General features: G+C 44.0%; 1 protein-coding gene and 1 non-coding gene across 2 annotated transcripts; one reads left to right on the top strand and one right to left on the bottom strand.

Annotated features, from left to right (window-relative positions):
* Positions 1–4704: 4704 nt before the first annotated feature.
* Positions 4705–25719, bottom strand: Lrrc42 (leucine rich repeat containing 42). Its single transcript, XM_063236530.1, has 8 exons — positions 25500–25719; positions 18540–19026; positions 13438–13569; positions 11630–11748; positions 10379–10467; positions 9944–10057; positions 6548–6620; positions 4705–5199 (listed from the first exon to the last, which is right to left on the bottom strand). Exons 2-8 carry the CDS (start codon positions 19010–19012, stop codon positions 4928–4930), a joined length of 1272 nt encoding a protein of 423 aa, XP_063092600.1. The 5' UTR covers positions 19013–19026; positions 25500–25719; the 3' UTR covers positions 4705–4927.
* Positions 12484–12587, top strand: LOC111755283 (U6 spliceosomal RNA). Its single transcript, XR_002789853.1, has one exon. It is a non-coding gene; the product is annotated as a U6 spliceosomal RNA (small nuclear RNA).
* Positions 25720–26669: the final 950 nt, after the last annotated feature.

Genomic DNA, 26669 nt, shown 5'->3' with positions numbered 1-26669 from the left:
GAGAAGCCTAGGATCAAGGCATCCCCTGTGAGGAAGAGGGTTGCACTTTGGACCCCTTGGCTGCCCTTAACTTGGAATATATCTTGGTGTCTTTACTCTTGCTGAGGGTTGCATTGGAGGTGGTAGATTGGAATTATCTTGCTGAGATTCCAATAACGTCCTAATGGGATTATAAACATAATTTTTTGAATTGTGAGGAAGACTGGAAAAGGGCTTATAGTACTTGGATAACTATTGGGATCACAATACCAAGGGGCCCAAAAGTCTTAACTCTTGTAGCATTGCTCAAAAGCCTAAATCCAAAATTCTCTCTGAAACTGGTGTGGTGGCACAGGCATGTAATCCCAGCACTCAGGAGGCAAGCGAGGAGAGGCACTCTGAGTTCAAGGCCAGCCTGAACTACATAGCAACACCCTGGCTCAAAACAAAACAAAGGTCTCTTCTGAGGATCAAGGTAAACTTTTAGCTCTGAGTCTTTGAAAAAACCAAAAGCAAGGTATATACCTCCAAGACACAGTAGAATAAGATAAATATTCCAGTTCAAAAAGAGGATTAGGGGGACAGAAAGGAAGGACCAGACCAAAACCCATCACGGCAAAAATCAAATCCTATAGCTCCATGTCTGGCACTTGGAGCACGCCATGGTATGATATGAACCCCAGAGGGCTTGTACAGCACTGCCCCTGCCAAGCTCTGCCAGCTGCCAACTTGTCACACACGGCCACTCCTGCTGGGCTGGCTCCACTTGCTGCCTGTGGTGTTCCTCGCACACGTCCCACGTTCGTGGCATCGCTAACTTCCAGGATCTTCAGTGCCGCTTTGGTTTTACCTCACAGCTTCATGCATCACCCTCTCAGGGTCTGCTTGCAGCAACCTGGACTCTATCCCACTTTGCTGGCCTCCTGGGTCTTCCTTTGCAATCTCTGGAAAGCTCTATGACCCCATTTTGCATTCTGCATGTCTGAAAAACCAGCACCACGTGGAAAACACGAAAGTCTCCCTTCAAGAGCTGCAGCTGGACCTCTTGGATCACAGCTACACTAAGGGCTGAATGGTGGGAGTAAGGGATTTCTGGAAAACAGTCTCCAGGTGGCCCTGGGTAAGCAGTGCACTCCAGGCCTGTCTTCTCAAAGTGAAAGGGTTGCTGACCCAGACCGCACACTGTAGCCAGAAAAAGCCTCAGCCGGAATTAGGGAGCGCCTGCCTCCCCCGCCCCTAGATATTTACCTGTAACCCTGTACCCCCCACCCTTCGGAACCTGCCCCACGCCAAACGTGTGCCAATGACATACCTGTGCATCTCTAATGGCCTTAGGGCACTGCCCTAAGCACTGCCCTAAGCTTAGGCTACTTATATTCCCCCACGCCAGGTGTCCGCGTGAGAGAGATCGCCAGATTCCAGCGGCCAGCGCGCCAGTCCTCTCTCCCCGTGTTCCCAGAATAAAGGCCTCTTTTGTTTTATACTCCTCATCTTTTGGAAATATTTTTCATCCTCTGGAAATAATCCTATCACAAAGTAACCATTCAAATTTACACCTTTACACATTAACCTGGGAAGGGTGGAGTCTTGTTGACTCCCAAATACCCTCCAGGTGTCTTTGCTATTACTCAGGTGTGAAGTACTTGGCTTTTTTTTTTTTTTTTTTTTTTTGTCTTTTTCGTTTTTACCAGTACCGGAGATCGAACTCATGAATGCCTGCTTACAAGGCATGCGCTTATGCCGCTGAGCTAAATCCCCAGCCCCCATTACTTGGCTTTTTAATGGCTTCTCTTTAACAACCTTGAATGCAACTTTTTATACAAGCTTTTTTTCTGGCAAACTCCAAGTTTTTCAGGTCTTTCTGTTATGCTTTTCTCTCAGATTTTCACTATAAATCTGGCCCAAAGCAGACAGCACTATCCATGCTACTGCCTGCATGCTACAAGGAGGAAATTTCCTCCATCAAATAAACTAGTCTGTCACCTTTAAATTCAGCCTGCTACAAAGTTCCTGGGAATGCATCAACAGGTGAATGAATAAAGAAGTCGTTTGCTTTTTTAAAAAATAAGGGGCTGGGGATTTAGCTCAGCGGCATAAGCACCTGCCTTGCAAGCAGGCGGTCGTGGGTTCGATCCCCGGTACCGATAAAAATGAAAAAGACCAAAAAAAAAAAAAAAAAAAATACAATCGAGTACTACACTTCAAGCATTTCTAGCTAAATAGATGCACCTTCACACTACACTCCTGAAATAAACTGGACACACACATTTAAATACTGCATTGTTTTTCTGGTGTGAGAAAGCAAAAGTGTAAGTAAGGATCAAAATTTAGAACACATACTGGGACACAGGAAGAAAATGTTTAAATGAGAAGGGGAATAAGGGAGGAGGGAAGCAGAGGGAAGGAAAACACCAGGAAAAAGACTAACAAGGACAAAAATGGCAACAAAGCTTTTGTAAACGAGGGAAGAGAGTTGAAGGGAGAGTAGGGGAATGGGAAAAGAGCAGGATGTATCAGGTGCAGGTACAAATTCCACATGATGAATGTTACCAATGTGTGTATCAGAAACGTACCGGTAAAGTGTGAAAATGTTTCTGGGCATGGATAAGACGTTCCTGAGTTTATTGCTGAGCGGTTGTTAGCGGCTGAGCTGCCAGAGGAGGGGGACACCTGAGTGTGACTGAGTGTATTCCTGTCCCCAGCCCCTCCCTTTTGCCTCAGGGTAGGCAGGTTTTTCCCCCTGGCCCTTCTGGCCTTGGAGCTACCAGGTCTGAATCCTGTGTAAATCAGGAGCCAAGATAAACCTCTCCTCCTTTTTATTGCAGATGTTGGGTATTTTGTCCTAGCAACAGGAGAAAATCTTAGAAATGTTTCATTAGACACGAAGGTGACTGTAACATCTCCCCGAAACCCCTCTTCTAAACCAAGCCTTCAACACAGGAGCTCCGGAGAACATTTAGGATCCACATCATAATATGCCCTCTATTTGGCTTATTTTGTTTCAGAAACCAGAATTTTTGACGTGATCTGGGGTTAACTGTCCACAGGAGCACGGATGTCACTTTATCCTGCTCAGCTCTGCAAGTAAAACACACAGATCTGATCTGAGGTTTACCTTTATGAAAGTCCTGGCTCGACTCCCATGGCATTCCACAATGTCAGACCAAAGCTCTCCACTTCTTGAGGTGTTGTCTCCCTTCCCATTCAACTGCCCATATGTCTGTCTTTTAAGTCTCCTTCTTTTAAAGGTGCACACGATCTAAAGCAGCACATCCCAGCAGAAATAAAAGGAAAAGCACAAGTGCAAGCCATACATGTAATCTTAAATTTTCAGGTATCACATCAGCAAAACAGGTGAAAACCACATGTTGGTTCACACCTATAATGCCAGCCCTCCAGGAGACTGAGGCAGGATGATTCCAAGCTTGTGCCCAATCTAGCTAATTTAGTGAGACCCTGTCTAAAAATAAAAAAGGACTGGGTATTTAGCTCTGTGCAGTTTCTGGGTTCAATCTCAAGTACCAAAAACATAAAAATAAAATAAAAACAGGTCGAAGTATTCTTAATTTCCCTTTTTATAGGTATCAGCACTTGGAAATAGAGGTATTCTCCATTCATATTTTTGGCATTAAATCTTTAATATATGACATTCACTCAATAGCACTATGAGGCTGAGGCAGGAGAATCTCTGTAAGTGTTCATTAGTATTCAATGTAGCTATGGGCTACTGAGTTGGACAGCAGACAGCCTTGCTATTCAGTGTGGTCCACAAAGTAGAAGCATTAGACACGTATTAGAAACAATCTTAAGCCCTATTCCAGACCTGTTGAATCTGAATCTGCATTTCAACAAGAGTTTCGGGTGATGTGAACATACAAGAAAGCTGGAGAAACACTAGTCTCAGGCAGAAGCCAGCAAGCTATGGCCCACAAGCCAACTCCAGTCAGCCATGGTTTTTCTTTTGCACCAGGGATCGAACTCATGCCCTCACACTTGCCAGGCAGGTGATTATACCATGAGCCAAATCCCTGGGCAGCCACCTGGTCTTGTCAGTAAACTTACTCAGATCTAGCCCCATTCACTTAGTTAGTGTGCCTGGCTGTTCCTGTGCTTCCAATCAGAGCTGAGGAGTTGCAACTGAAACCTTAGGGCCTGCAAAGCCTTACTGGCTGGGATATTAATAAATGGCAACTACTAAGCATTGCAATAGCCGAACGGCGTGAGAGTTGACTGGAAAGGAGTACACATTTGAACGTCACTTAAAGGCTGTATGAACTTAAGTCACTTAACTTGAGGCTAAGTGACTTGTCTAAAGTTGGGGCTAGCACCTATCTTCATGGTTAAAGACAGGACATGGCACAGGACAGATATTCCATAAATGGTAGTTTTGTTCATATACAGTAATACCTCAGCTCACGAATGCTTCTGTTTGCAGACAATTTGGTTTGCAAATAAAAGCGTTAGGCAAAATTCTGTTTCAGTTCATGAACTCTGCCTCAGGTGACACATATGACCAAGGCCATTTTCCCCATACACACACAAACACAGCCATCTTCCCCCAAATCATAAAATAAGTTAAGTTCACAAACACAAGCACCATTGTACACATGCTACTAGCTGGGTCAGACTACAGTATAACAAACCAGATGAAGCTGCCTATTTAGTTCCTATGGTCTTCCACCCCTGTTATTTTCTGTGACTTAAGTCTATAATCCACAAGCAGAATTTAAGGACAGCAAAAAGGTTTATTTGAAAAAATTACTGTGTATTGAAAATATACATTAGAAATTATTACATACTTCCATAGTATTACCCTCCCCACCACAAAAGTAGAAATATCTGCTTGCTATCCTAACATCATAGGTAAATTCAAACAAAACGTAAATTATCAGTCCCATTTCTTCACACGCTAGAGTTGAAGGAAGAAACATCAGCCTTCATCTGCCAGTCAGTAGGAGTTTAACAAGTCCCAGTCTTCCACAGCAAGACACACATATTTCTGCTTTGAAGCCTGTGAAGAATTACTCTGCGTCTGCTCTGACTCCTCAAAAGTTCTCTTGTTCTTCTTTGACTCTTGGTTGGAGGAAGCTTCGTGTTTCAACAATGGCCCACGACAGTCCAGAGCTTTCTCTTTATAGAACTGGAGTTTTCCAGAAGAGTTCATGTGAGTGTCTGCCAGGGCGCACATCCTCGAGGTTCCCACCCGTACTCTTTTCGGACCTAGAAGAGCAACAGGGAGGTGTGACGTCACTAAGCCAGCATGCTAGGGCTGGGAGGAGACCCACGGGAAAGCACAAAGCCCTACACACTGAGTTCTGGAGCTGATGCACTTTGCTGCACATCGGGTAGCAGTGGCATGTGTGCCAGCACGCGCACACAGTATGGACGCACACCGGATTATGATAGATGAGTGTGGGTCAGAGACTCGTTGGAGGTTCCGTGTTTTCATCGTTCTAAGAATATAAAAACCTATTTTATAAGGGTGACATGGAGGTGACACTATGGCCTTATTTTGTATCTTCTGGTATGCCCTGGCTTCTTATTTTGTTAACTTTACATTTCTTTCATTTTGATTTCGTCACCTTATTCCTCTTTAAAATTATGGTAAGATATACATGACACAAAATTTATTAAGTATTTCTAAGTGTAAATTCAGTGGTATTAAGCACATTTACACTATGCCATCACCACCATCTATCTCCATCCAAACCTTTTTAACTTGCAAAACTCAACTTTTGTAACTATTAAATGGTAGTAAATAGTTCTACTCAGTAACTCCCTGTTCTTCCCTCTCCCCAGACCCTGACTACTCTACAAACCTTACAGAAGAACTGTCATGAATTTTAGAAACAGGGGCTGGGGATTTAGCTCAGTGGCATAAGTGCCTGCCTTGCAAGCAGGCAGTCGTGAGTTTGATCCCCGGTACCGATAAAAAGGAAAATGACAAAAATAAATAAATAAAGTATTTTAGAAACAGCATTTGTAACAAAATTCCCTTTTCTTATGTTTTATTCACCTGTGGATGGATGTGTGGGTTCCATCCTCCGTCAGGACCTCCTGCATGCTAAGCAAGGCATCTGTCACTGAACTACATTCCAACCCTGTTTCCACCTTTGGTTACACTTAATTCCTTTGTAATCTTTTGTACTATACAGTGCTGTAGTTTTGTAGTACCACAAATCTTGGAATAAGATAGGCTATAAATAAGTAATTGTAAGATGCTATCTTCCTGGTGCTGGTACTCAAAGCTAAGTGTGACTTACTTCTTAAGCTATGAAAAGGAATACTAATTTTGTTGTTGTTGTTTGGTTGGTTGGTTTTTGAGACAGGTTCTCAGTATGTAGTCCAAATTGGCCTTGAACTCACTGTGTAGCCCAGGATGGCCTCAAACTTGCAGTTATTCTCCAGCCTCAGCCTTCTGAGTGCCGGAATTACAGGAATACTAGTCTTAGTGATCATAAGTAAGTCACTACTATCATAATTTTACCATTGAGAGAAGACAGGCTGATTACTTTAAGGATGCAAAAACCCACAGGGCAAAAGTCCAAAAGAAAAGAAAATTTCTCACAGAAGTACTGAGGTGTCATTCGAGGTTCAGGCTTCAAGGCTTCCACAAGCAATCGATCCCACTGCAGAACGATCTAAAAGGTTATTCAGAAAGATGTGACTCCAAACACAATTTAAGCTTTTATTCTTAAACCTTTCTCTTCTCTTTTCTTATGTTTACTTTTTTTTTTTTTCGTTTTTATCGGTACCAGGGATCGAACTCACGACTGCCTGCTTGCAAGGCAGGCGCTTATGCCGCTGAGCTAAATCTCCAGCCCCCTCTCTTCTCTTTTCACAAACACAAACCCCAGTAGTAAATACTATTTTGGACAATTGGTGACAAAAGCAAGAATCTAGTCAAGCTGGACTTTCTACTGTCACACAAGAGTTGAGTCAGAAAAAGAAAGGTGGATGTATGTATCTGTAAGACTCAGGCAAAGTCTATAAAACCACCTCTGTCTATTCCTATCTTTATTTGAAGCCAGAAATAAGTTGCATATCCTGAAACTAAACACAGTACTAAAATTTAAAACCTTAGTCATGATCCTTTTTATGTATTTCCAGAAATCTCTTATACCCTAAAATACACACACTGTAACTCAAACTCACGTGCATAAAATGCTTGCTTTTTTTTTTTTTTTTTTTTTTTTTGGTACCGGGGATCAAACTCACGACCTCAAGCTTGCCGGGCAGGCGCTTATGCCACTGAGCTAAATCCCAGCCCCAATGCTCACATTTTCATATTCTCGTAACACTTCGTGATCAGTCTTTCTTTAATTGTTAAAAATGCATCACTGCTAGAAGCTACTACAAATTCTTTTGGACATTTGACTGAATACAAAATAGATAAAAATATAAGAAACAAAAACAGATGATCATTTCAATTTACCATGAGTAACAAGAATGCTGCATTTACTATTTCTCATGATATATAATGAAATAACCATAAAGACAGCCACAAAAAATATTTTCAAGGCACAGAGCAGGACAGTGAAGTTTGAAAATAAATTTTTTAGAGTTGGCTGCACCACTCACTAGCCAGGAGACCCTCGGCTAGAGTTTCAATTTCTTAAATTCAATTTCTTTATCTCAGAAACAAGCATTAGTAAGAGGACATATTCTATAGAGCTGTGACAGGGAGAAGGAACATGCATGACACGCTGAGCACAGCCTGGCACACTTGGTGAACACCGCTCGCAGACCCTCCTATGGTACCTTCCCAGGGTAACAATAGACCAACCAAATCTGCTGATATACTACTAAAAGTAAAAATGCCCATAAGAAGAGATATTTGGGAGCTGAGCATGGTGGCACGTGCCTGTTACCTGTTATTTGGGAGATTAAGGCAAGTTTAAGCCCAGCATGATCAACTTAAGCAAACTTTGCCTCAAAATAAGAAATGGCTAGGTGTGTGCCTTGTGAGGGTCCTGGCTCAGTTCAGCCTCAGTAACACGCATGTGCACACACACACCAGGGTGGGGGGTGCTATTTGGAATGGAAAGAAGAAAATAAGCTCAGTTCCAAACAAGCTGAACTTGAGATGCCAGGCCAATCTGTGGACTATATTTGAGAATGGTTCTAGTGTCTGATAGGATATAGTTATCCTTGCACGTACAGTTAAATCTCTGAGAAAAGCTAAAATCACTGGGGTAGCAGAGTATAACAGAGAAGGAAGAAAAGAGGAAAACTGCAAGGCATGCACGCATTTTTATAACAAATCTACAGAAATGCTAAGGCAGCGAGGAATGAGGTCACTGGCCACATTCTGAGAATACTTCCAGTAGAACAGTGGAGGCAAGAAATAGACTGCAAGAACTTACCTGGGGAGGAGTAGGCAGTGGTCATTTGGAGAGTAAGAACAGGAAATACTGAGAGGGAGCAGCTTGTAGCCCTACCACTCCAAGAGGCTGAGATAGGAGAATCACCATGAGTTCGAGGCAGCCAGGGCTACACAGTGAGTTTAAGGTTAGCCTGGATATGCTGAGATCCTGTCCCTAACACAGCCAACCAAGCAAAAATACAGAGCTATGCTGGGGAGTGAAGATAGTTTATACACAGAAATAAAAATAGTCACCAGTACGTGACAGTCAAGACACAGAAAGTAGGGGAAAATAATTATTAGTAAGTATCAGAGAAGAAGCTGGGGACTTTTGGGAAAATGATTTTTAAAACAGAGAGAGAGAAAAAAAGGAACTTGTCACTGATATAAGGCAGGATATCTGTTCTTCTTAACTAGGAGGTAAGTACAACAGTGTTAAAGAAAAGGAAAAACTTTCAGCTAGAGATAGAAAAGTGAGTGGACCTGCCTAGGTGAGCTCATTGTCCTGTGTCATCTGCTGAGGTCAGACAAACAGTTTCAATGGGATCGACAAGAGATAAGGCAAAAGCAGTGCCACCAAACTTAGGAGTCCCACTGAGGTTGGATGACAAGAGGGGGCACCACCTAGCCTAGTCAACTTACTTTCAGGCCAGTGGCTATTTTACTCAATCCTTTCCAAATTCTGTCAGATGAAGAAACAAAGACTCAAAATCGCCTTTGATCACATGACTTAGGTGTTTGAGCTGACATTCGGAGCCCGAATCTGAGTCAACCTGGGCTGTTTCCACCTTCCCACCTGCTGCTGAACTGCATAAAGTCTTTGAGGACCACCCCATACCTGTGCCTAGTGGTCTGGGGGGTTGCTCTGAATCGTCTGCTCAACTTGGTAAAGCACAGGCTTAAATAGGAAGCCAGAAAGTAGCCGAGCAGAGCAGTGCAAGTTAATCCCAGCTTGCCTATGCGTAGTGCCCTTCCCCTCTGACATTTTCAGTGAAGGTTCTTGGCAGACACCTAGGGTAATCATCAAGCTATTCTGTCCTGGACCCTCTCCGAGGCTCCAGGTCCAGTACAGATGTTGGATCAATCCAACTGCCTGATTAGCATCAACTCCCGGAGGTGAGACAGTGGTGACACTGGCAGGAGAGACAGCGGTGCAGGGCTCTTGGAGCTGATCCAGAACATGCGTGATGGGATAACTGACAGCACTTACGGCACGGGAGAGTCAGCCCTGAATCTTTATCAGTGTGGCACCAGTTTCTTCTCTCCTATATACACACATGAAGAGAATCTGTCCTGAAGCTAGGTCAAATGGTTTTTGTGTAAGCCAAACTGCATTTATTTTTTGAGTCTTTTGTAAAATAGCATTTTCTTCCAGGTTCAGTAAAGAAGGGGACCAATCTAGTGATCAAAGAATGAGGTATGAGGCCTGGCTTCCAACACTAACTCCAGGAGGTGAGCTGTGGCCCTTTAGTGTTTGACATGAGGAGGACAATTTAGCCAAGGAATAATAACAGGACTATTTGTTCAACATGTTAGATAACACATCTGGAGTTAAGATAAAAACTCATTTTAATTGTAGCAGACAAAAATCTAGAGTACCTGGTCAGCCCAGCCCTCTGTCTTGCAGTTACCATGATCAAATTCCTTCAAAGGCACTTTGGAATGAACAAGGCCTATATGAGTCTGAAGTTTGTGCTTGACAGTTTTGATATCCTAAAGGAAAGACAGACCAGAAATGTGAACACATTCGACTAATTCTTCCTTACAATTCTTCAATAGCACATAATGACCATCTCAAATATCAGCCCTTTCTGAACACCAATTAACAGAAGCAAAATATCAAATTATAAACTTTAGAGAGCTGGGTCTAGTCCTGTAATCCCAGCACTTGGGAGGCTGAGGCAGAAGGACCGTTGTAAATTTGAGGTCAGTCTAAGAAGACCAGCCAGAGCTACAGAGTGAGACCCTGTCTCAATAAAACCAAAATTAATTAATTAATTAATTTAGGAAAATAAAAGAAACTAAAAGTCTTACCTTGAGTCCTGTTCCAGAGATATCTAAACGGTTTAGTTTTCTGAAAGAAAAGAGGTATCCAATTCCTGCATCTGTGATGTCAGGGTTGCCTAGATGTCAAAACAAGGCAGCATTTTGTTACAAAATAACTTCTGCTAAATGCCAACTCTAAGCTCAGGAAAAAAAATCTAGGCAATAAACTATAAAATATCAAGTGGCAAACTTTTCAGAGTACAGGAAATCTAGGGGTTTTATTTTCCCTATTTGTAATACACATAGTCATACTGCGAGATTCCAAAGCTCTTTTCTAGCCCCAACCACAGAGGAACTGGGGATGAACAGAAATGTCTGTAAATCAGACAGTTTTCCCAGAGTTTACTTTGAATCCACATGAAAATGGTATATACAAACATCTACTAAAATGATCCACCATTTATTCAGGGGTTATTTTACCTCTGAAGCAAAAAAATCTTCTTATTAAAAAAAAATTTTCAATGGTGCTTACTACTCTAACTTGCATTTTTTTCCAGAAATGTTTCTCATTTATCATCCCCTCAAATCAGAGTATTGCATTCAGAGCTGTCCTCTCATATTAAGATATGTGCATGGCACTGTGCAGGTACCGAAAGATAAAAAGGTTCTATAATTTACTTCCTTGGGAAACAGGGCAGGGCATTTACTACTGTCATTTACAAAGCTCAAGAGGTTTAAATAGCAGTAGAAGTAGCAAAGCAAAAAGACACTGTGACCTCACCCCTGTTTTTTTTTTTTTTTATTCTTCTGGTACCACAGCAACCTACTTAGGGTCAACAGATACTCAAACACTAAAAAAAATCTGTTGATTTTCTACCTCTGAAGTCTGTATTTGGTTAGTCCTGTGTAAGTCACAACTATGGATTCATCCAGCTTTTCGCTGGCTAAATACTGACTAAAGAAGGATCAAGGATAGTATGACAGACACTGTGGATGAGCGAGTCAAAGAAAACCAGCTTGATGTCCTTCATGTGTACCACAAACAGTAATGGCGGCTGCCCTGTGTGCACATGTAAGTGATCGGGTGATGTGAGAGCCCGTTCCCTGCCAACTGGAAGGGGCAACAAACTGAGAGGGGCACTGGCCCTTGGCCAGTCTTGGACTCAGCCCCACTCTGCCACTAGCCTGCTATAGCACCCGGAGGGCCAGCTTTCCTTCATCACTCTAAATAAAGAGGATAAACTGGATGACCACTAAAGACATCCTTCCAACAATAATCAGAGTGCTCATAAAACTTACAAGATAAATCTAACAACATTAGGTTCTCAAGGCCTCTTTTCATCACGCGAACCGGTGCTGTCATCTTCCGCACCCCAGCATCAGATAAACAGTTATCCTTCAGGTGGAGCTGAGTTACACTACGGGAACAAAGCCAACAAATAAATAACTTCACAGAGTTGACAGGCTTTGCAACAGTTTATTCAAATATAAAATACGCTGCACTGCTGTTCTTTCACACTCTTTGCACTGAACCAAATGAAGGCTCTTTCAGGACCATTTGGGTTCTGGAGGGCGGGGAAACCTCCAGATCAGTGTCCTGCAGTACCAATTTCAACAGCAGAGGGCACCATAGAAAGATGGTCCTGAGGTAAACAGGGGCTTCCATTTAGGTGATAAACATACCATGTTTAACACAAAAGCTGCATTATGGATAAATTATATAAAAGTCAAAGGTATTCTAAATAGTACAGAAACCCTGCAAAAGAACTCCTTTGAGAATTCCTTTTGTAAAGCAATTCTGTCACTCTTACTAGCCTTAGGAGTCTAGATTTTCAGACTCAGTTTGTTAAGGAATATCCATAACCCAGTACATCTGGCTGACTTGGATTCGGGATACTAATTTGTTCTGCTGTCCTTCACATTAGAAATTCAAGCCTCAGGGGCTGGGGATTTAGCTCAGCGGCATAAGTATCTGCCTTGCAAGCAGGCAGTCGTGAGTTCAATCCCGGTACTGATAAAAAGGAAAAAGACCAAAAAAAAAAAAAAAAAAAAAAAAAAAAAAAAGAAATTCAAGCCTCAACAGCTGAGGAGTTAGCTCAGGAGCAAGCTCGAGGTTGTGAGTTCAATCCCTGGTACAAAAAAAAAAAGTGTCTATGCTCACTTCAGCAGCACATACACTAAAACTGAAACGATACAAAGATTAGCATGGCCCCTGCACAAGGATGACGTGCAAATTCGTGAAGGAATTCGAACCTCAGATACACCTCTGTACTGGCAGAGAGTGGGCTTCAGAGTCAGGGTGCCCTGCAGCAGGTCAGGTGCAGGGGCATGACCCTCCTGGTGTTGATGAGCACAGACAGGAATCCACCTGGCCGCTGCGCTACCAGCCAGGCTGAGCAACCTCAGATTAGCTGATAGTTTGTGAATCACATGAACTGATTCACAGGATTTCTTTAAACCAGGGCTCTTGAAAAGAACTTATAAGGCAGTCTTTTTTTTTTTAATTTATGCTGAGCTAAATCCCCAGCCCCTAGGCAGTCTTTAATAGTTCATTTTCTGGAGGGACCAAAAATGATAAAGATCTAATACATGTACCAACTCCTCAAATGCTGGTAACAAAAAACAGTTCATTTTCTTTCTAATACATAAAAGCAGCAAACCATAATGACTAAGAAATGATGTGATTTTTCATCTCGTGCTAGAATAAACTAGCTGTGAATAAATGGAAAAAGACTGCAACCAAGTAGGTACAACTGATTTATTGTACTAGGGGTTGTCCAATTTATACTGTTTATACTAACTAAATGAAGGTTGAAAAAATTTTAGAAAAATAAATTAACAAACAAAAGGGGATGGGAGCTGGGCATGATGGTGCATGCCTGTAATCCCAGCACTCAGAAGACTGAGACAAAAGGATCACTAAGTTCAAGGCCACTCAGGCTACAAAATGATTTCAAGGCCAGCCTGAATTGCATAATGTAACCATGTTTCAAAAAAAAAAAAAAAAAAAAAAAAGACAGGAAGTAATCCATATTTCAGAAGATGATCTCGGAGCATGCTTTGAAAAAATGAAAATAATTCACTGACAAGTGATAGCAGGACAGTACCTGGACAGGGCCTCACTGGTGAGATGTTCTAGGAGTTCATGCTCATCTCCAAGTTTGCAACAGGAAAGGTCCAGGCGGGTCAGCTCCCGGAAAGACTTAATCTCCTCGAGCTTTTCTGAAATCACCAGGTATCTGTAGCATATGAAGAACAATGAACAGCTTTTCTTTTCTTCTTTTCATGTTTTTGGTTTTTAAAGATAGGGTCTCATTACACATATAGTTCAGGCTGGCCTTGAACTCATTATATAGCCCACTCTGGTGTTGAACTTGCATTGATCCTCCTGCCTTAGCCTCCCAAGTGCTAGGATTACGTCTTTTCCTTTAAATATAAAAGTTCAATTTGTGGCTTTGTACTACAGTCAGCATCCCATTATCCCACATATTATGTAAAACTGATGACTGTCTGGGCGCAGCCTAAACTTCTGAATTAATAGTTCTTTTTTTTTGTACCAGGGATCGAACTCACGACAGTCTGCTTGCAAGGCAGGTGCTTCTGCCACTGAGCTAAATCTCCAGCCCCTAATAGTTCTTTAATAGTACCTTGACAGTCTTTACGCATGATGCATAGAGAACAAGTCACAAGAGAAAACATCTACTTAGTTATCAAACAGAGGTTGGCATTAGCATTAGGACCTTTGAGACTTTAAAAACTATAGGCTACTCAAGCTTCTAATTATTCTTTTTTTTTAATGACAAAGCACAAGGGCAAAAAAAAAAAATTATTCTTTTTTTTGGTGCTGAGACTCGAACTCAGAACCTTGCACTTGCCAGGCAGGTGCTATTCCGATAAGGTATATATCCCTGGCCCTTTATTTGGTCTTTCAGGGTTGCTTTGTAGCAGGCTATGGTGGCACATGCCTGTGATCCCAGCACTCAGGAGGCTAAGACAGGAAGAGTGCCATGAGTTCCAGTCCAGCATGGGCTACACAGCTAAACCTTGTATCAAAAATGAATAAATAAGTAAAATCAATTAATTAAAAATAATAAAGTTAGTTTTTATTTAAGGTACAATTTCTTGTGATTTGATTTGAAAACTAAAGAAGGCCAAGAACTGTGGGTCTACTCTGCACATTCCCCACACAGGACTGAGATACCAGGCAGATATAACTTTATCCTTCCCACTCAAACACAAGCTTGAACACCAATTCACTTCCCTGCACCTGTCAGCCTACTAACTCCACACAAAAGCCTGCGAAGGTGATGCTCAGCCAGGTGGTTATTGTGAGAAACCACCAGCAACCTAATTACCCAGCAGCACCTCACCAACTGTTAGCAGGACACGTGAGGAGGCCTCCAGAAAAATGGAGACCACAATGGCATCCCGAAGTCCAGCCAGGCTCTGCCTTGCCCTGCAGTTTTCCACGTATTTCAGATGAACTTGGTGATTAAAATGAAACGAATTGAGAGTTGAACGAACCAGAAAGGAGAGGATTCTGACCAGGGAACCAGCCTTGTGACAAGTGGATGCCTTTCTCTTCTTCTCTGCTCTCCAACTCCTGAAGTTTCCATGGGAGGATGGAAGATGTGCTAATGTTATACTTAAAGAGTTTATTTCTCACTGGGCATAGTGGAACCGGCCTACAGTCCCACTCTAGTGATGCTGAGGCAAGATGACCACAAGTTTGAGGTCAGCCTGGACTACTAAGACCCTGCCTCAAAAAAACAAAACAAGGGGCTGGAGGTTTAGCTCAGCGGCATAAGCGCCTGCCTTGGAAGCAGGCAGCCGTGAGTTCGATCCCTGGTACCGATAAAAAGGAAAAAGACCAAAATAAATAAATAAAGAAAAGAGCTAGGCTTAGTGGCACACACCTGTAATCCCAGCACTCAGGATGCTGAGGTAGGGATACTATCTCAAAAAAATCAAACCAAGCCAAAAGAAAAGAAAACAAAAATCCCCAAAAAGAGTACAGGTCTCTCTTCTGCCAGAAGGATCACAACTGCCAAAAACAGAATAGAATAACCAGAGGGCAAGAGGTAGGTTAGATTTTTCTTTCTACATCCAACCAAAATCAGATGTGTAATACTGAACTGATCACTGGCCTGACTGCTAGGTATGGATGGTTTGAAGTGCCGGAACCGGCTCAGAACCTACACTGCTCAGCTGGTAACAAATGAGCCTTACTTACTCGGCCTTGTTTTAATTGCACTGTAAATAAAGTTGCTGCCTTTCACCTTCCAATCATAGAGCTTCAGGCTCTATTTTGCCACTAACCTTTCAACTAGTCTTTGATCTAGAGAGGATCGAAACAGTACAGTGGAGAGGTGAAGAGAAAAAGTGGACATATTTTAGTGCCAAACAGACCTGAGTTTTTAGATTCTAACAGCCCTAATTACTCGTGTGATTGTGAGAAAGTCATGTTAAGCTTTCTGAGGAAAATGGGACTTACTTTTCAGAAATAAGAAAAACAGAAACAGTATTTAAAAAGCCCATGGCATCTTAAAGACTCCCATTAAACACCATTATTATTCAGTAAAACAAAGTGATATTTTAAGAAATTCCTGGTGCTTCTCTGTGACCACCAAGGAGATTAAAAATCACAGGGTTTCAACATGAGACAATTTTGAGGGCTGCAAAGACACTGGCTGCTTCTCCTTTGGCAGACATCTCTACGCCCTAACTCAGGAGTGAGGTACTTGTCTTATTTTCCATTATCTTCTCCAGTTCATTCCTGATGACCTGACCCCTTTCTGTGCTGGTAAAACTATGTTGCTATAGTTTCACTCCTGGATTGTAAACATAACCCCAAACCTCCTGCCTGTTATTTTCTCTGAGAAATTAAAAGGAGAAAAAAAGATTTTTTTATCACTACAAAAAAATCTTACTCGTATCTCAAGAAGACAGTGATGTTTGGAATTATTGCAATAAAATATGTCTAAAAGATTATGTTAAAAATGTTCCCTACATTTTCTAACAATAAATGTAATCAATACATGCCTGCTCAGTACAGATACATGTCTGTGATACCAGGTACCTGGGAGACTGAGGCGGAAAGGTGTCAAGTTGATAACCAGTCTGAGCAACATAATGAGACCCTGTCTCAAAATAAAAAACAAAAAAATGGCTGGAGATGTACTATTTGCAGACAAAGTGAACTTCAAACCAAGAATGATCAGAAGAGATAAAGAAAGTCACTACATACTAGTTAGGGAAAAACATCAAGAGGAAGAGATAAGAATCCTAAATATATATGCACCAAATATGGGAGCATCCAGCTATGTAAAACAAGTATGAAAGAAATAAAAAATCAAATAAGCAATAACAATTATAATGGGAGATTTTTTAAAAAAGCTAATATTTGGCTTACAGTGAAACCATTAACTCTATAAGCCAGTTAAAGATTTTTTTAAAAAAATATATGCATTTAGCTTACATTTTCTGGTATGGCTTTTTTGTATACATACTTTTTATTTGGTCTCATTTCATTGGTCTCATTATCAGTTCATCTATAAATGCCTTTTATAGTTTCTAATCGTAGAGTTAAGGGGTGGTACACTACAGAGCTATTTCAAAAATCTGCAATATTTATGATAAAAGGTTTCTAAATGATGTGAAGCAAGCAAGGTGTCTACTAGTGTGTGCAGAGCTCACACAAAGTAACAAAGTGTGTAAATGAAGAAAGTATCTCTGGAATCACAGAACAGGGGTGCTAGGGACAACTCTGGAAAGTGAGATGAGGCAGGAAGGAGGCTTTATACCTCTCTGTGATCCTGTTTGAATTGTTTGTTGTGGTCCTTATTGTGGGAGGGGACATTATACGGAGGACCAAACTCATGCTTGCTTGGTAGGCATTTGTGCTGCTGAGCTAAACTCCCAGCCCTGTTGTGGTCTTTTTTGATTAATTTTTCTTTTTTCTGAGATAGGGTCCTACCTTGTAACCCAGTCTAAACTCACTACTAGCCCAGGCTGGTTTTGAACTGTCAGCAATCTTTCTGCCTTAGGTTCCCCAGTGCTGGGGTTACAGGCATGTACCTCCATGCCTGAATTGAACGTGGTTTTGCATAACAGTAGAATAAAAATTTTGAATAGATAAAAACATATGAGCAAAGGCAAATTACAAGAAAAAAAATCTGCTTTGTTAGAGAATTTAACTTTAGGATGTGTGAAATTCTAATCACTCTCTCTAGGTTATTTTTTTATCTAACAGTAAATATCTACAGTGTTAAAAACAAAACAACTGCCTGTAATGCCAGCACTTAAGAGGCTGAGGCAGGAGGATTGCTGTGAGTTCAAGGCAAGCCTGGGACAAAGTGAGTTCAAGGCCAGTCTAAACTACACAATGAGACCACGTCTCAGAGCAAAACAAAACAAAATAAAGAACAACAAAAAAAACCTGAAACAGCCTGGCACACCTGTGATTCCAGCACTGTAGAGCCTAGGGCAGGAGGATCCTCACAAATTCAAGGCCAGCCTGGGCTACACAGTAAGTTCAAGGGCAACCTGATTCTCAAAAACAAACCTGAAACAGGGTCAAGAATTCTGGTTATCATATTTACACCCTCAAAAGCATACCAAGAGATAATTGGTAGATTACATGTTGTTCCTGAACCTCCCCCACACATACACCTTTTTTTTGGTACCAGGGATTAAACTCGTAACTCTCGCTTGCCAGGCAGGCACTTATGCCGCTGAGCTAAATTCCTGGTTCCAACAACCTTGTCTGATACAGGGTCTTGTTACATGACCCAGGCTGGCCCTGAACTTGGAATCTCCTGCCTCAGCTTCCTGAGTGTTAGGGTAACAAATGTGTACCACCATGCTCAGCTCAAGTGTGGTCTTTTCTGATTTCTCTTATTAGGAGAGCTAGTTGCAAAGTATTTCCTACTAGTGGAGTTGCAGCAATTAACTAGCCTTTAGAAAATATTTTCACGAAAAATCTCAAAAATTAAAAAAAAGATAAAAAAATTTTCAAAAAAAATCTAAGTGTAATGGGAGACAAGTAGCTAATACAGCTGATATTTCTCAAAATGGCCTACCACTCATATTTGGAAGCTCTAAATTGAAATACTATATCATTTGAAGGGGGAAGGTCTCACACTCCAGAGCTTGACAAAATAAACACACCCCTTAAAATCGCCAAGCTCCTATTTAGGAGAACTCTCACCTGTTCCGCAAGCACAGGGAGCAGAGCACCAGGTTTCCGTAGGCCTCTGTGAACTTCTGCAAAGCCCGCAGCCCTGCACCTGGCTGCGTGAATTTCTGCCTGGCCTCAGCAGCAGAAAACAACTTTTCAGCAATCTGCTCAGGAAAGCCGATGAGAGAATCAATGTGATCCACATTGTCAGAAATGAAGCCCAGAACAAGGCTGAAGAGGGATTTAGCAGAATAGCGAAGATTCCCCTCCCGGGTGTACGTGAAGATGAAGTGATCGGTCTTTTCTTTCTGTGCGGTGTCATCTTCCCTGTTCATGCAAAGCTCCACGGAAAAGCCTTTGGGAAACAGTCGGAAAGGACTCGGCCTCTTCAGGCTGCTCCTGACGCCACCTCCGGCCAGGCTGACCATGTGCAGCTGCCCATTCTCTCGCACATAGATGGGGCCTGGGTCCAGGTGCTGTTCTGAGTTGAGGTAGTAAGACATTGCCTGGGTTGTGACTGTGAAAACAAGGCACACGGAAGCAGAACTAGTTAAAATGCCATCTGGAACCTGAAACTTCCCTGCACTGTGCTGAAGCTTTACGAGCCTACCAGACAGCACTGTGGCTCGTGCGGGGCAAATTTATCTGTGAACTTTGGAACCTGAGGCTGCCTCCACTGTCTACCTGTAATGCCCCTTCCTGTCTTTTTCTTCACTGTCTGGTGACGCATTCATCATTCAAACTCCAGATTAAAATTGCAGAAATTTATTTTTATTTATCTATTCTTGTGTGTGTGTGTGTGTGTGTGCGCGCGCGTGTTTTTATTTTTCTTTGGTACCAGGGGTCAAACTCACTATCTCACACTTGCCAGGCAAGCACTTAGGCTGCTGAGCTAACTCTCGGGCTCTTTTGTCTTTTTGAGACAGGGTTTCACTATACAGTTCAGGCTGGCCTTGAGCTCACTTTGCAGACCAGGCTGGTCTCAAACTTCCAATGATCCTCCTGCCACGGCCTCCCAAATGCTGGAAGTACAGGTGTGCATCCCCACACCTGGCTTAACTGCAAAATTTTAAAACATTTAAAAAGACACTCAGAGCCTGTGTGGTGGTACATGCCTGTAATCCCAGCATTTAGGAAACTGAGGCAGGAGGATTGCCATGAGTTCAAGGCCAGCCTGGGCTATACAGTGAATTTCAAGGTCAGCCTGAATTACAAAGCAAGACTTTTTAAAAAAACAAAACAAAAAAATTTACCTAAACAGAAAAAAAAATCAGAACAAACAAACTAAAAACAACTTTGTTCTTCGTTTGGAATCTTCCATCTTTTTTTTTTTTGGTCTCAAAAGAGACAGTCTTGCAATGTAGTTTAGACTGGCCTTGAACTCATCACCTACACAATATAGCCCAGGCTGGCCTTGAATTCACAGCAATCCTCCTGTCTTAGCCTCCTGTGCTGGGATTACAGCACGTGACACCAGGCCTGGTTTCTACATCCTTCTTTGTTGTGCTGCTCATTTGTTCTGGGCCAACCATCTATTGCTCTAAATGCCCTGAGAAGAGGAGCCATACTTAATTCATCCAGGCTCCTTAACGCTGTACCCTGGCATGTTACAGCCCCTGAGCAGACAGCTATGAAACAAAAGTTCACTCATTTGCTAAACCTTATATAAACCACAAAGGTTTTTTTTTGTTTGGTTTTGTTTTTACCTACAAATAAAGACCTCATCACAACAGCTAAGAAAAACTATTCTAGCCTTTGAAGACATCAAACCTATTAAGGTCCTATTGGGACCGTCTGGAGGTTAAGTCCAAAAATAAAAACAAACTCACAAACGGAAAAAAAAAAAATCAGTTGGGCATTTCTGCAACCCAGGAACTAAATGGACTGAATATATGTTTTCCTGACTGAGATTTCAAAATACACAAGTTTCTGTGTTAAATTAAATGAAGGATATTTTCATTTCCATAGAAATTTAAAGGGAAAAGAGAAGGAAAATTTAATATATTATAGATCTCATTCCTAACTTTCTTTCTTTTTTTTTTTGAGACAAGGTCTTAGTATGCAGTTTAAGCTAACATTGGACTCGCTTATGTAGCCCAGGCTGGCCTCGAACTTATGGCAATCCTCCTGCCTCAGCCTCCTGAATGCTGGGATTATAGGCGTGAGCCACTATGCCTGGCTTGACTTTTACAGTGAACAAATTCAGTTGATTCTGTATAAATGCAGAGTCATAATATAGCCCTGAAGTCATTCACAAGTGTCAACAAACAAGACAGTGCTCAAACATCCGGAGTCTCTGGAGATGAAACAATGTCCTGTGTGTGGGAATCAGAACTATCCCAGTTTCTCCTGAGTATTACTATTCCTATAAAAGCACCAAGAAAGGAGGGCCTGGCTGCGCCAGAGCCTCAGCCTTCTCGACTGGGCTCTGCATCCATTCTCCACAACCTAGGGAGCTGCACACGCACTCCTGTCCCACTAGACTGGGTTGGTCCTGTTCCCTTTAGCCAGAGCATCCTTGTCTATCTCGTTGACCTAGCTAATCCCACTCATCACTGACACTCACTGACTGCCACCCTCCTTCCCTAACCCTGCACACAGTCCACACCTGTCTGGTTTTTGCTCAACACCCTGCGTCTCCTTCTACACAATACTTAGCACCATGTACTTTCTGTTCACTTGTGATTGTGCCCAGAACTCTGAGCTCTTTGAAGGCAAAGCACTTGATTCATCTCTCTTTCCCAGGCCTAATAGGGCCCGGTGCTGAGTAAGCATCAACAGATACTCCCTGAACTGAATGAGAGCAAGGCTGAGAACTCTACTGGAAGATTTAGTGCTCCAAGCTGCAAGGCCTGCTGATACTGTTGCTAGGCGCCTCTTGCAGGCAACAGCTGCAGGCTCCTCCCCCACTTGCCAGCCCCTCTTGCAGGTGGTAGAAGCAGAGCAGATGACGGGAGAATATTGCTACTGGTACTACCAGGAAAAAAAAAAAAACAAACAAACTAAAAAGCAAGGGAAAAAAATCCCATCACTGTGCCAGCTCTTGTAACCCATACTGTTCTGCCACCATTCAGTGCCTGCTGCTAAGGAGACTTTCATTGCTCTAAGCTCCCCGTCCAGGAGGGGTGAGCATCTGGTCCCTCAGGCCTCAGACCTTAATCCTGATACAAAGAAAAAGCACTGTCCTTTTGTCCTGTGCTTGCCCATTTATAGTCTACTCTATCTGCAGATCAGAAAATAGACACAGGTATGGCCTTAGAAACCACTTGATTTTTTTTGTTTTGTTTTGTTTTGTTTTTTGTTTTTTTGGTCTTTTCGAGACAGGGTCTCGCTATGCAGTTCAGGCTGGCCTTGAGCTCACTTTGTAGCCCAAGCTGGTCTTGAACTCGCAATGATCCTCCTGCCTTAGCCTCCCCAGTGCTGGGATTACAGGCATGAGCCACCACGCCCGGTGAAGCCACTTGATTTTAATAGCAGACAAATTCTATGGAAGATCACATACTACAATAGATCAGCACACTGGGAAATGGACCTGCCTCTCTACACTGCTCCTTAGCCTCATCTCCAATAAAGACCTCCAGGTTTTAGAGTAAGACAGACAGACAGCTGGGTGGATCAATGGATTAATGACTGCTTCCACAGAAAACTCTGAAAGTGTGATCCCATCCAGCAGAGGGCACAAGCAGCTTGGGATCAGTACAGATGCTGATCCCTGTCCAAAATCCGGGCAGTTTCAGCTTCTGGGGATCATTTTCAAAAAAGGGCTGTGACAATTTTTTCTTTATTCAACTAATTTTTATTTGTAAATAATGAAAAAAGTTCACTGTTTCCTGAGGAGTGGACCCACATCATTAGTCCAGACAGTAGTCCAAGGCCTCTCTTTCTTTGGCTATGATATTATACAAACTGATCTTGGTTCAGGGAATCCAGGTGACCTTTGATTTCCATTACTAACTTTGTATATATCCTGTATCCTCCCAATACAGCATTTCCTGGGAGTTTGTGGATACTGTAAAATGATCTGAGAATTAATGCTGGAGTCTTTCAAAGTTAAGAACCATAAAGGTAAAATGAACTACGCAGATCATCTCCACTTCGCTCTGCTTCAGTCAGTTGTATATGGTGGCCTATTAAAACTGTACCCGAAGACAAAGGGTTTTTTGTTTGTTCGTCTGTTTTGAGACAGGGTCTCACTATGTAACTGAGGCTGGTTTTGAACCCACTGTATAACCCAAACTAGCCTGGAACTCAAAGCAATCCTCCTGCCTCAGCATCCTAAGTGGTGGGATTACAGGCGTGTATCACCACATCGGATAGGGACTATTCTATACCATGGCAAAAACTCACACAAACTGGAAAGTTAAAATAGTATGTGCAAAGATAGCGATGTCCAGCTGGCTGTAGTGGTACATCCCTGCAATCCTAACACTCCAGAAGGCTGAGACAGGAGGATTACAAATTCAAGCCCAGCCTTAACTTAGACTGACTGTCTCAAAATAAAAAAATTTAAAAGGCATAGGGATATAGGTCAGTGCAAAGACCCTGGGTTGAATCCCCAGTAAGACCAAAGGCATCGGGTCGCAGGGTGAGGGGGATCCAGTGTAGATAAATCTGCAGTAGCTATAGTTCTATTAGACCAGCACATTGAAGGGATTCTGATGGGTCTCCTAGCTCACTAGAGCTTTGTAACCCATAACATCAACAAAAATATCACAATATTGCATGTTCTACTGTCTGGTCATCACAAGGGAGCCAAAAACACACCACTTCAAATAAATGAAATATAAACTTACTGCATTAAAAATTCAGTTCTCTACAATTTCTTTGAATAAAGAGGCAAGATAACATAATAACTAAACATGACAGTTTTTTAGACTTTTAAGCATGATTATCTAAGTCATGTGAAGTGGAAAAGGAAAGGGAAGAGGTAACGGTAATAATGTTAAAATTGTGAGCTGAGGGGCTGGGGATTTAGCTCAGCGGCATAAGTGCCTGCCTTGCAAGCAGGCAGTCGTGAGTTCGATCCCTGGTACTGATGATTAAAAAAAAAAAAAAGAAAAAAGAGAAAAGAGGGGCTGGGGATTTAGCTCAGCGGCATAAGCACCTGCCTTGCAAGCAGGTGGTCGTGAGTTCGATCCTTGGTACCAATAAAAATGAAAAGACAAAAAAAAAAAAATTAAAATAAAAGAGAAAAGAAAAATTGTGAGCTGAGCTGTGTCTCAGCATGCAGGAAGTTGAGCCAGGAAAGTCACCAGGAGTTTGAGCCCAGGCTGGGGTATAGTGAGTTTAAGGCCTGCCTGAAGTACATAGCAAGATCCTATTTCAAAACCAAACCAAATCAAGACGCTGAGGTAAACCTATAGCTAATTTAAAGGGGGGGGGAGAGAAAAATCTAACTTTAGTAAGGAAAGTATGCTTACAGTCCCCTAGGAATAGCAGGCCACAGCAATGACTGATGTTAATGATACCGGATGTGATGGCTGCCTGTTGTTCAGTACATACCAGTTGCCAAGTGCTGTGCTAGGTATGTATCTCACATGTAACCATGAATTCTATGAGATCATTGTTGCCATTTAACAGATGAAACAGCTCAAAGAACTACAATAATTAAGGAACAGTTAGCAAGTGGCAGAACCAGAATGCAATCTTGGGGCTGTATTACTCCAAAGTTCAAGAATTTTGCACTGCATGATGCTGCTTCTTAAGAATAAAAGTATGACATCAGCCCTAAGGATTAGGAAAAAATGTTAAAAATTAATCTCGCCCACCTGTCTGATCCCCCTGGTACTCCACTGGCTCAAACCAGGAGGAGGGGAACAGGGAGGAGACTGAAAAACAGTGGTCATCGGAGGAAAGAGTTGGTGGGAACCTGGCCAGGGCCAGAGTTACAATGAGGCCTCCTCCCTGCTCTCTGCTAGGGCAGAAATTAGCCACATACACGCACCAGGAAAACATCTGTCCACCCCTGACCTTCATCCCAAAGCCAAAGACACCTTTGGTTTACTTAACAATGTAGTATTCTTGAGAAAATTTCTAACATATAAACCTGAACAGAAACTAGTAGTAAACTACCTTTTGCCAACTAGAGATCCACCATTATTGTTCCACCATCATTGTTCTGTGGCACTGCCATTATTCAATTTTCAATTCTTCCTACTTTCTTTTTTCCTGTAACTTCTACTTCCCCACCTGTTTTCTCCCCCATACCCGGTGCTCCACCACGCTCCCCCCGGGGGTCGCGTCACACCCAGATCTCTACTTTCCAACGCTCCCCCCAGCAAGTCAGTCTTCTCTCTCGACACTCTTTCTCCAACTCTCCAGCTTCTCACACAAAATCCAATCCCCACCTCCTTCACCCACTCCCGGCTTCTCTGCCTCCTCCTCTTGGACCCCGAACCCTTCCGATCCTTTTGTGCCCTTCCGAAATGTGACTCCTGTTGCTAGACCCAACCTCTCCTCGGTCCCCACGCCATTCCGCCCGCACCCTTCTCTCCTGCACCATCCATTCTTCTTCCCCTCTCTCGCCTCGCGGCTTTCCTCTCCAGAACCCAATCGATCCTCCATCCCTCCCTTTCCTTGTGTCCGCAACCTTCAAAAAACCTCTTCCTTCATGCCTTCTCCCAACTTCACGACCCACAGCTCCAACTTCTTTATTCCCGGCCCTCAGGACACCACCCCTTCCCCTATTCCCTTCCTCGGTGCACCCCTCAAATTCCATTCCCTCTCCTTAGTACCATCCTGCGTCCTTCCCAACACCCCACCCGAGCTAACCTGCTCTCTGCCACCCCCCGAGCGGTGAACCCCAAGCCCCCCACGCCCCGCTGCCCACCCCGCACCCCGCCCCCCGCCCCACCCGTAACCCCCACCCCCGTCACCCCAGCCCTGTCCTCCGGCCCGCGCCTCCCCCACCCGCCCCTCCCTCACACCCCGCCCCCGCCCCCACCAGCACCCCTGGCTCCGCGAGCGGCCCAACCCGCGGCCGCCACCTACCTGTGCTCTTGCCCTAGGCAGCGAGCGGCAGGCGGCACCTCGGTAGCGGGTCCGCGCTCCCGCCGCGCAGGTGATGGGGAAACGACTCGGCACTCGGCCACAAAGCTGGAGAGGATGGGACACGGAGAGGGTGGCAGGAGAGGCGGGGCTGGGGTCGACCTGGCTCTGTGGGACCGCAGGACCGGCGGGGCAGGGGGAGGGCTGGGCCGGGGAGGCGCGCGTGCGCGGGACCGGCATGAGGGGCGGGGCCGGGCGAGGGCGGGGCCTACGTTGGGGCGGGGCCCGAGTGAGGGGCGGGGCCCAGGCGGCCTCGGAGCGCGGGGCTGCGAGCGCGCTGGCTAAACTCTGCGCGTGCGTGTCGGCGCGGAAGGCGGGGGTCCCCCGGGACGGCGCGGATTTCGGGGTGGGGTAGGCCGGAGGAAAGGCGCGCGGGCGGGATTGAGCAGCTGAGCCCACGGAGGGTAGAGAGCGAGGTGCGCGCGCTGGGACTGCGTGGAGGCGGGGCAAGGGGCGGTGCTAGCTGCGTGGGAGGCTGTGAGCTGGCCTGGCGGGGCTCTGAGGCGACCCGGAGGCCCAGGCGAGCGGGTCTGCGTGCTGAGGGGTGGCGGGCGGCGGGCGGCGGGCGGCGGGCGGCGGGCGGCGGGCAGGGGCGGAGAGCGTGAGGCGCGGGAAGGGTTAGGAGGTCGCGGGGTTGCTGCCTCGTCGCTCTCTCGGACTGAGGCGCTGGTACTCTGCGCGAACCCGTTCGAGACCGGAAGTAGTGCTTTGACCCAAAAGAGGGAAAACAGTTGCAGGTGGAAGTTAATGTTCCAAAATGTAAGATGTCGGCTGCATAGCAACCCGTGTGGTTAAGAATCACATTTAAGGTCAAGGCTGGTGCGTTTACGGGCGGCTTATCCTGAGGGGCCAGCGCCGGAGGCTTTGCGGGGCCTGCGGCTGCAGGGCCTGGGTGGAGGTGGGGTTTGGAGCTCTCGTTTTCCAGCCGCCGGCCAGGCGTGGGAGCGGAGGGCTCCGCTTTCTTGTCAATACCAGAGTTTCCTGTGGAGGATGCAGGAAAGGCTGTGAGGAGTCCGACTGTAAGAAAGCCAGAACCCGGGGGCTCACCACGGAAGAGTCAGCAAAGGACTTGGTCCAGACGGGATTAGAAAGGGCCTGTGAACTGACGAAGAA

The sequence above is a fragment of the Cavia porcellus genome, unplaced genomic scaffold, assembly GCF_034190915.1.
Source record: "Cavia porcellus strain 051 isolate PalLab524CR breed Dunkin Hartley unplaced genomic scaffold, mCavPor4.1 scaffold_25, whole genome shotgun sequence".
In the NCBI taxonomy this organism is placed as follows: domain Eukaryota; kingdom Metazoa; phylum Chordata; class Mammalia; order Rodentia; family Caviidae; genus Cavia; species Cavia porcellus.
The sequence above is the reverse complement of the archived record's forward strand: the minus strand, read 5'-3'. Positions and strand labels throughout refer to the sequence as shown.

Excerpts from the sequence above, each read along its gene's own strand:
- Lrrc42 (XM_063236530.1), bottom strand. The coding sequence starts at position 19,012 with ATGTCTTACTACCTCAACTCAGAACAGCACCTGGACCCAGGCCCCATC. Across the intron at positions 11,749-13,437 it reads ACCAGTGAGGCCCTGTCCAG|TGTAACTCAGCTCCACCTGA; the intron begins GTACTGTCCTGC and ends TTGTTCCCGTAG. Across the intron at positions 5,200-6,547 it reads AATGACACCTCAGTACTTCT|GTCCGAAAAGAGTACGGGTG; the intron begins GTGAGAAATTTT and ends TTGCTCTTCTAG.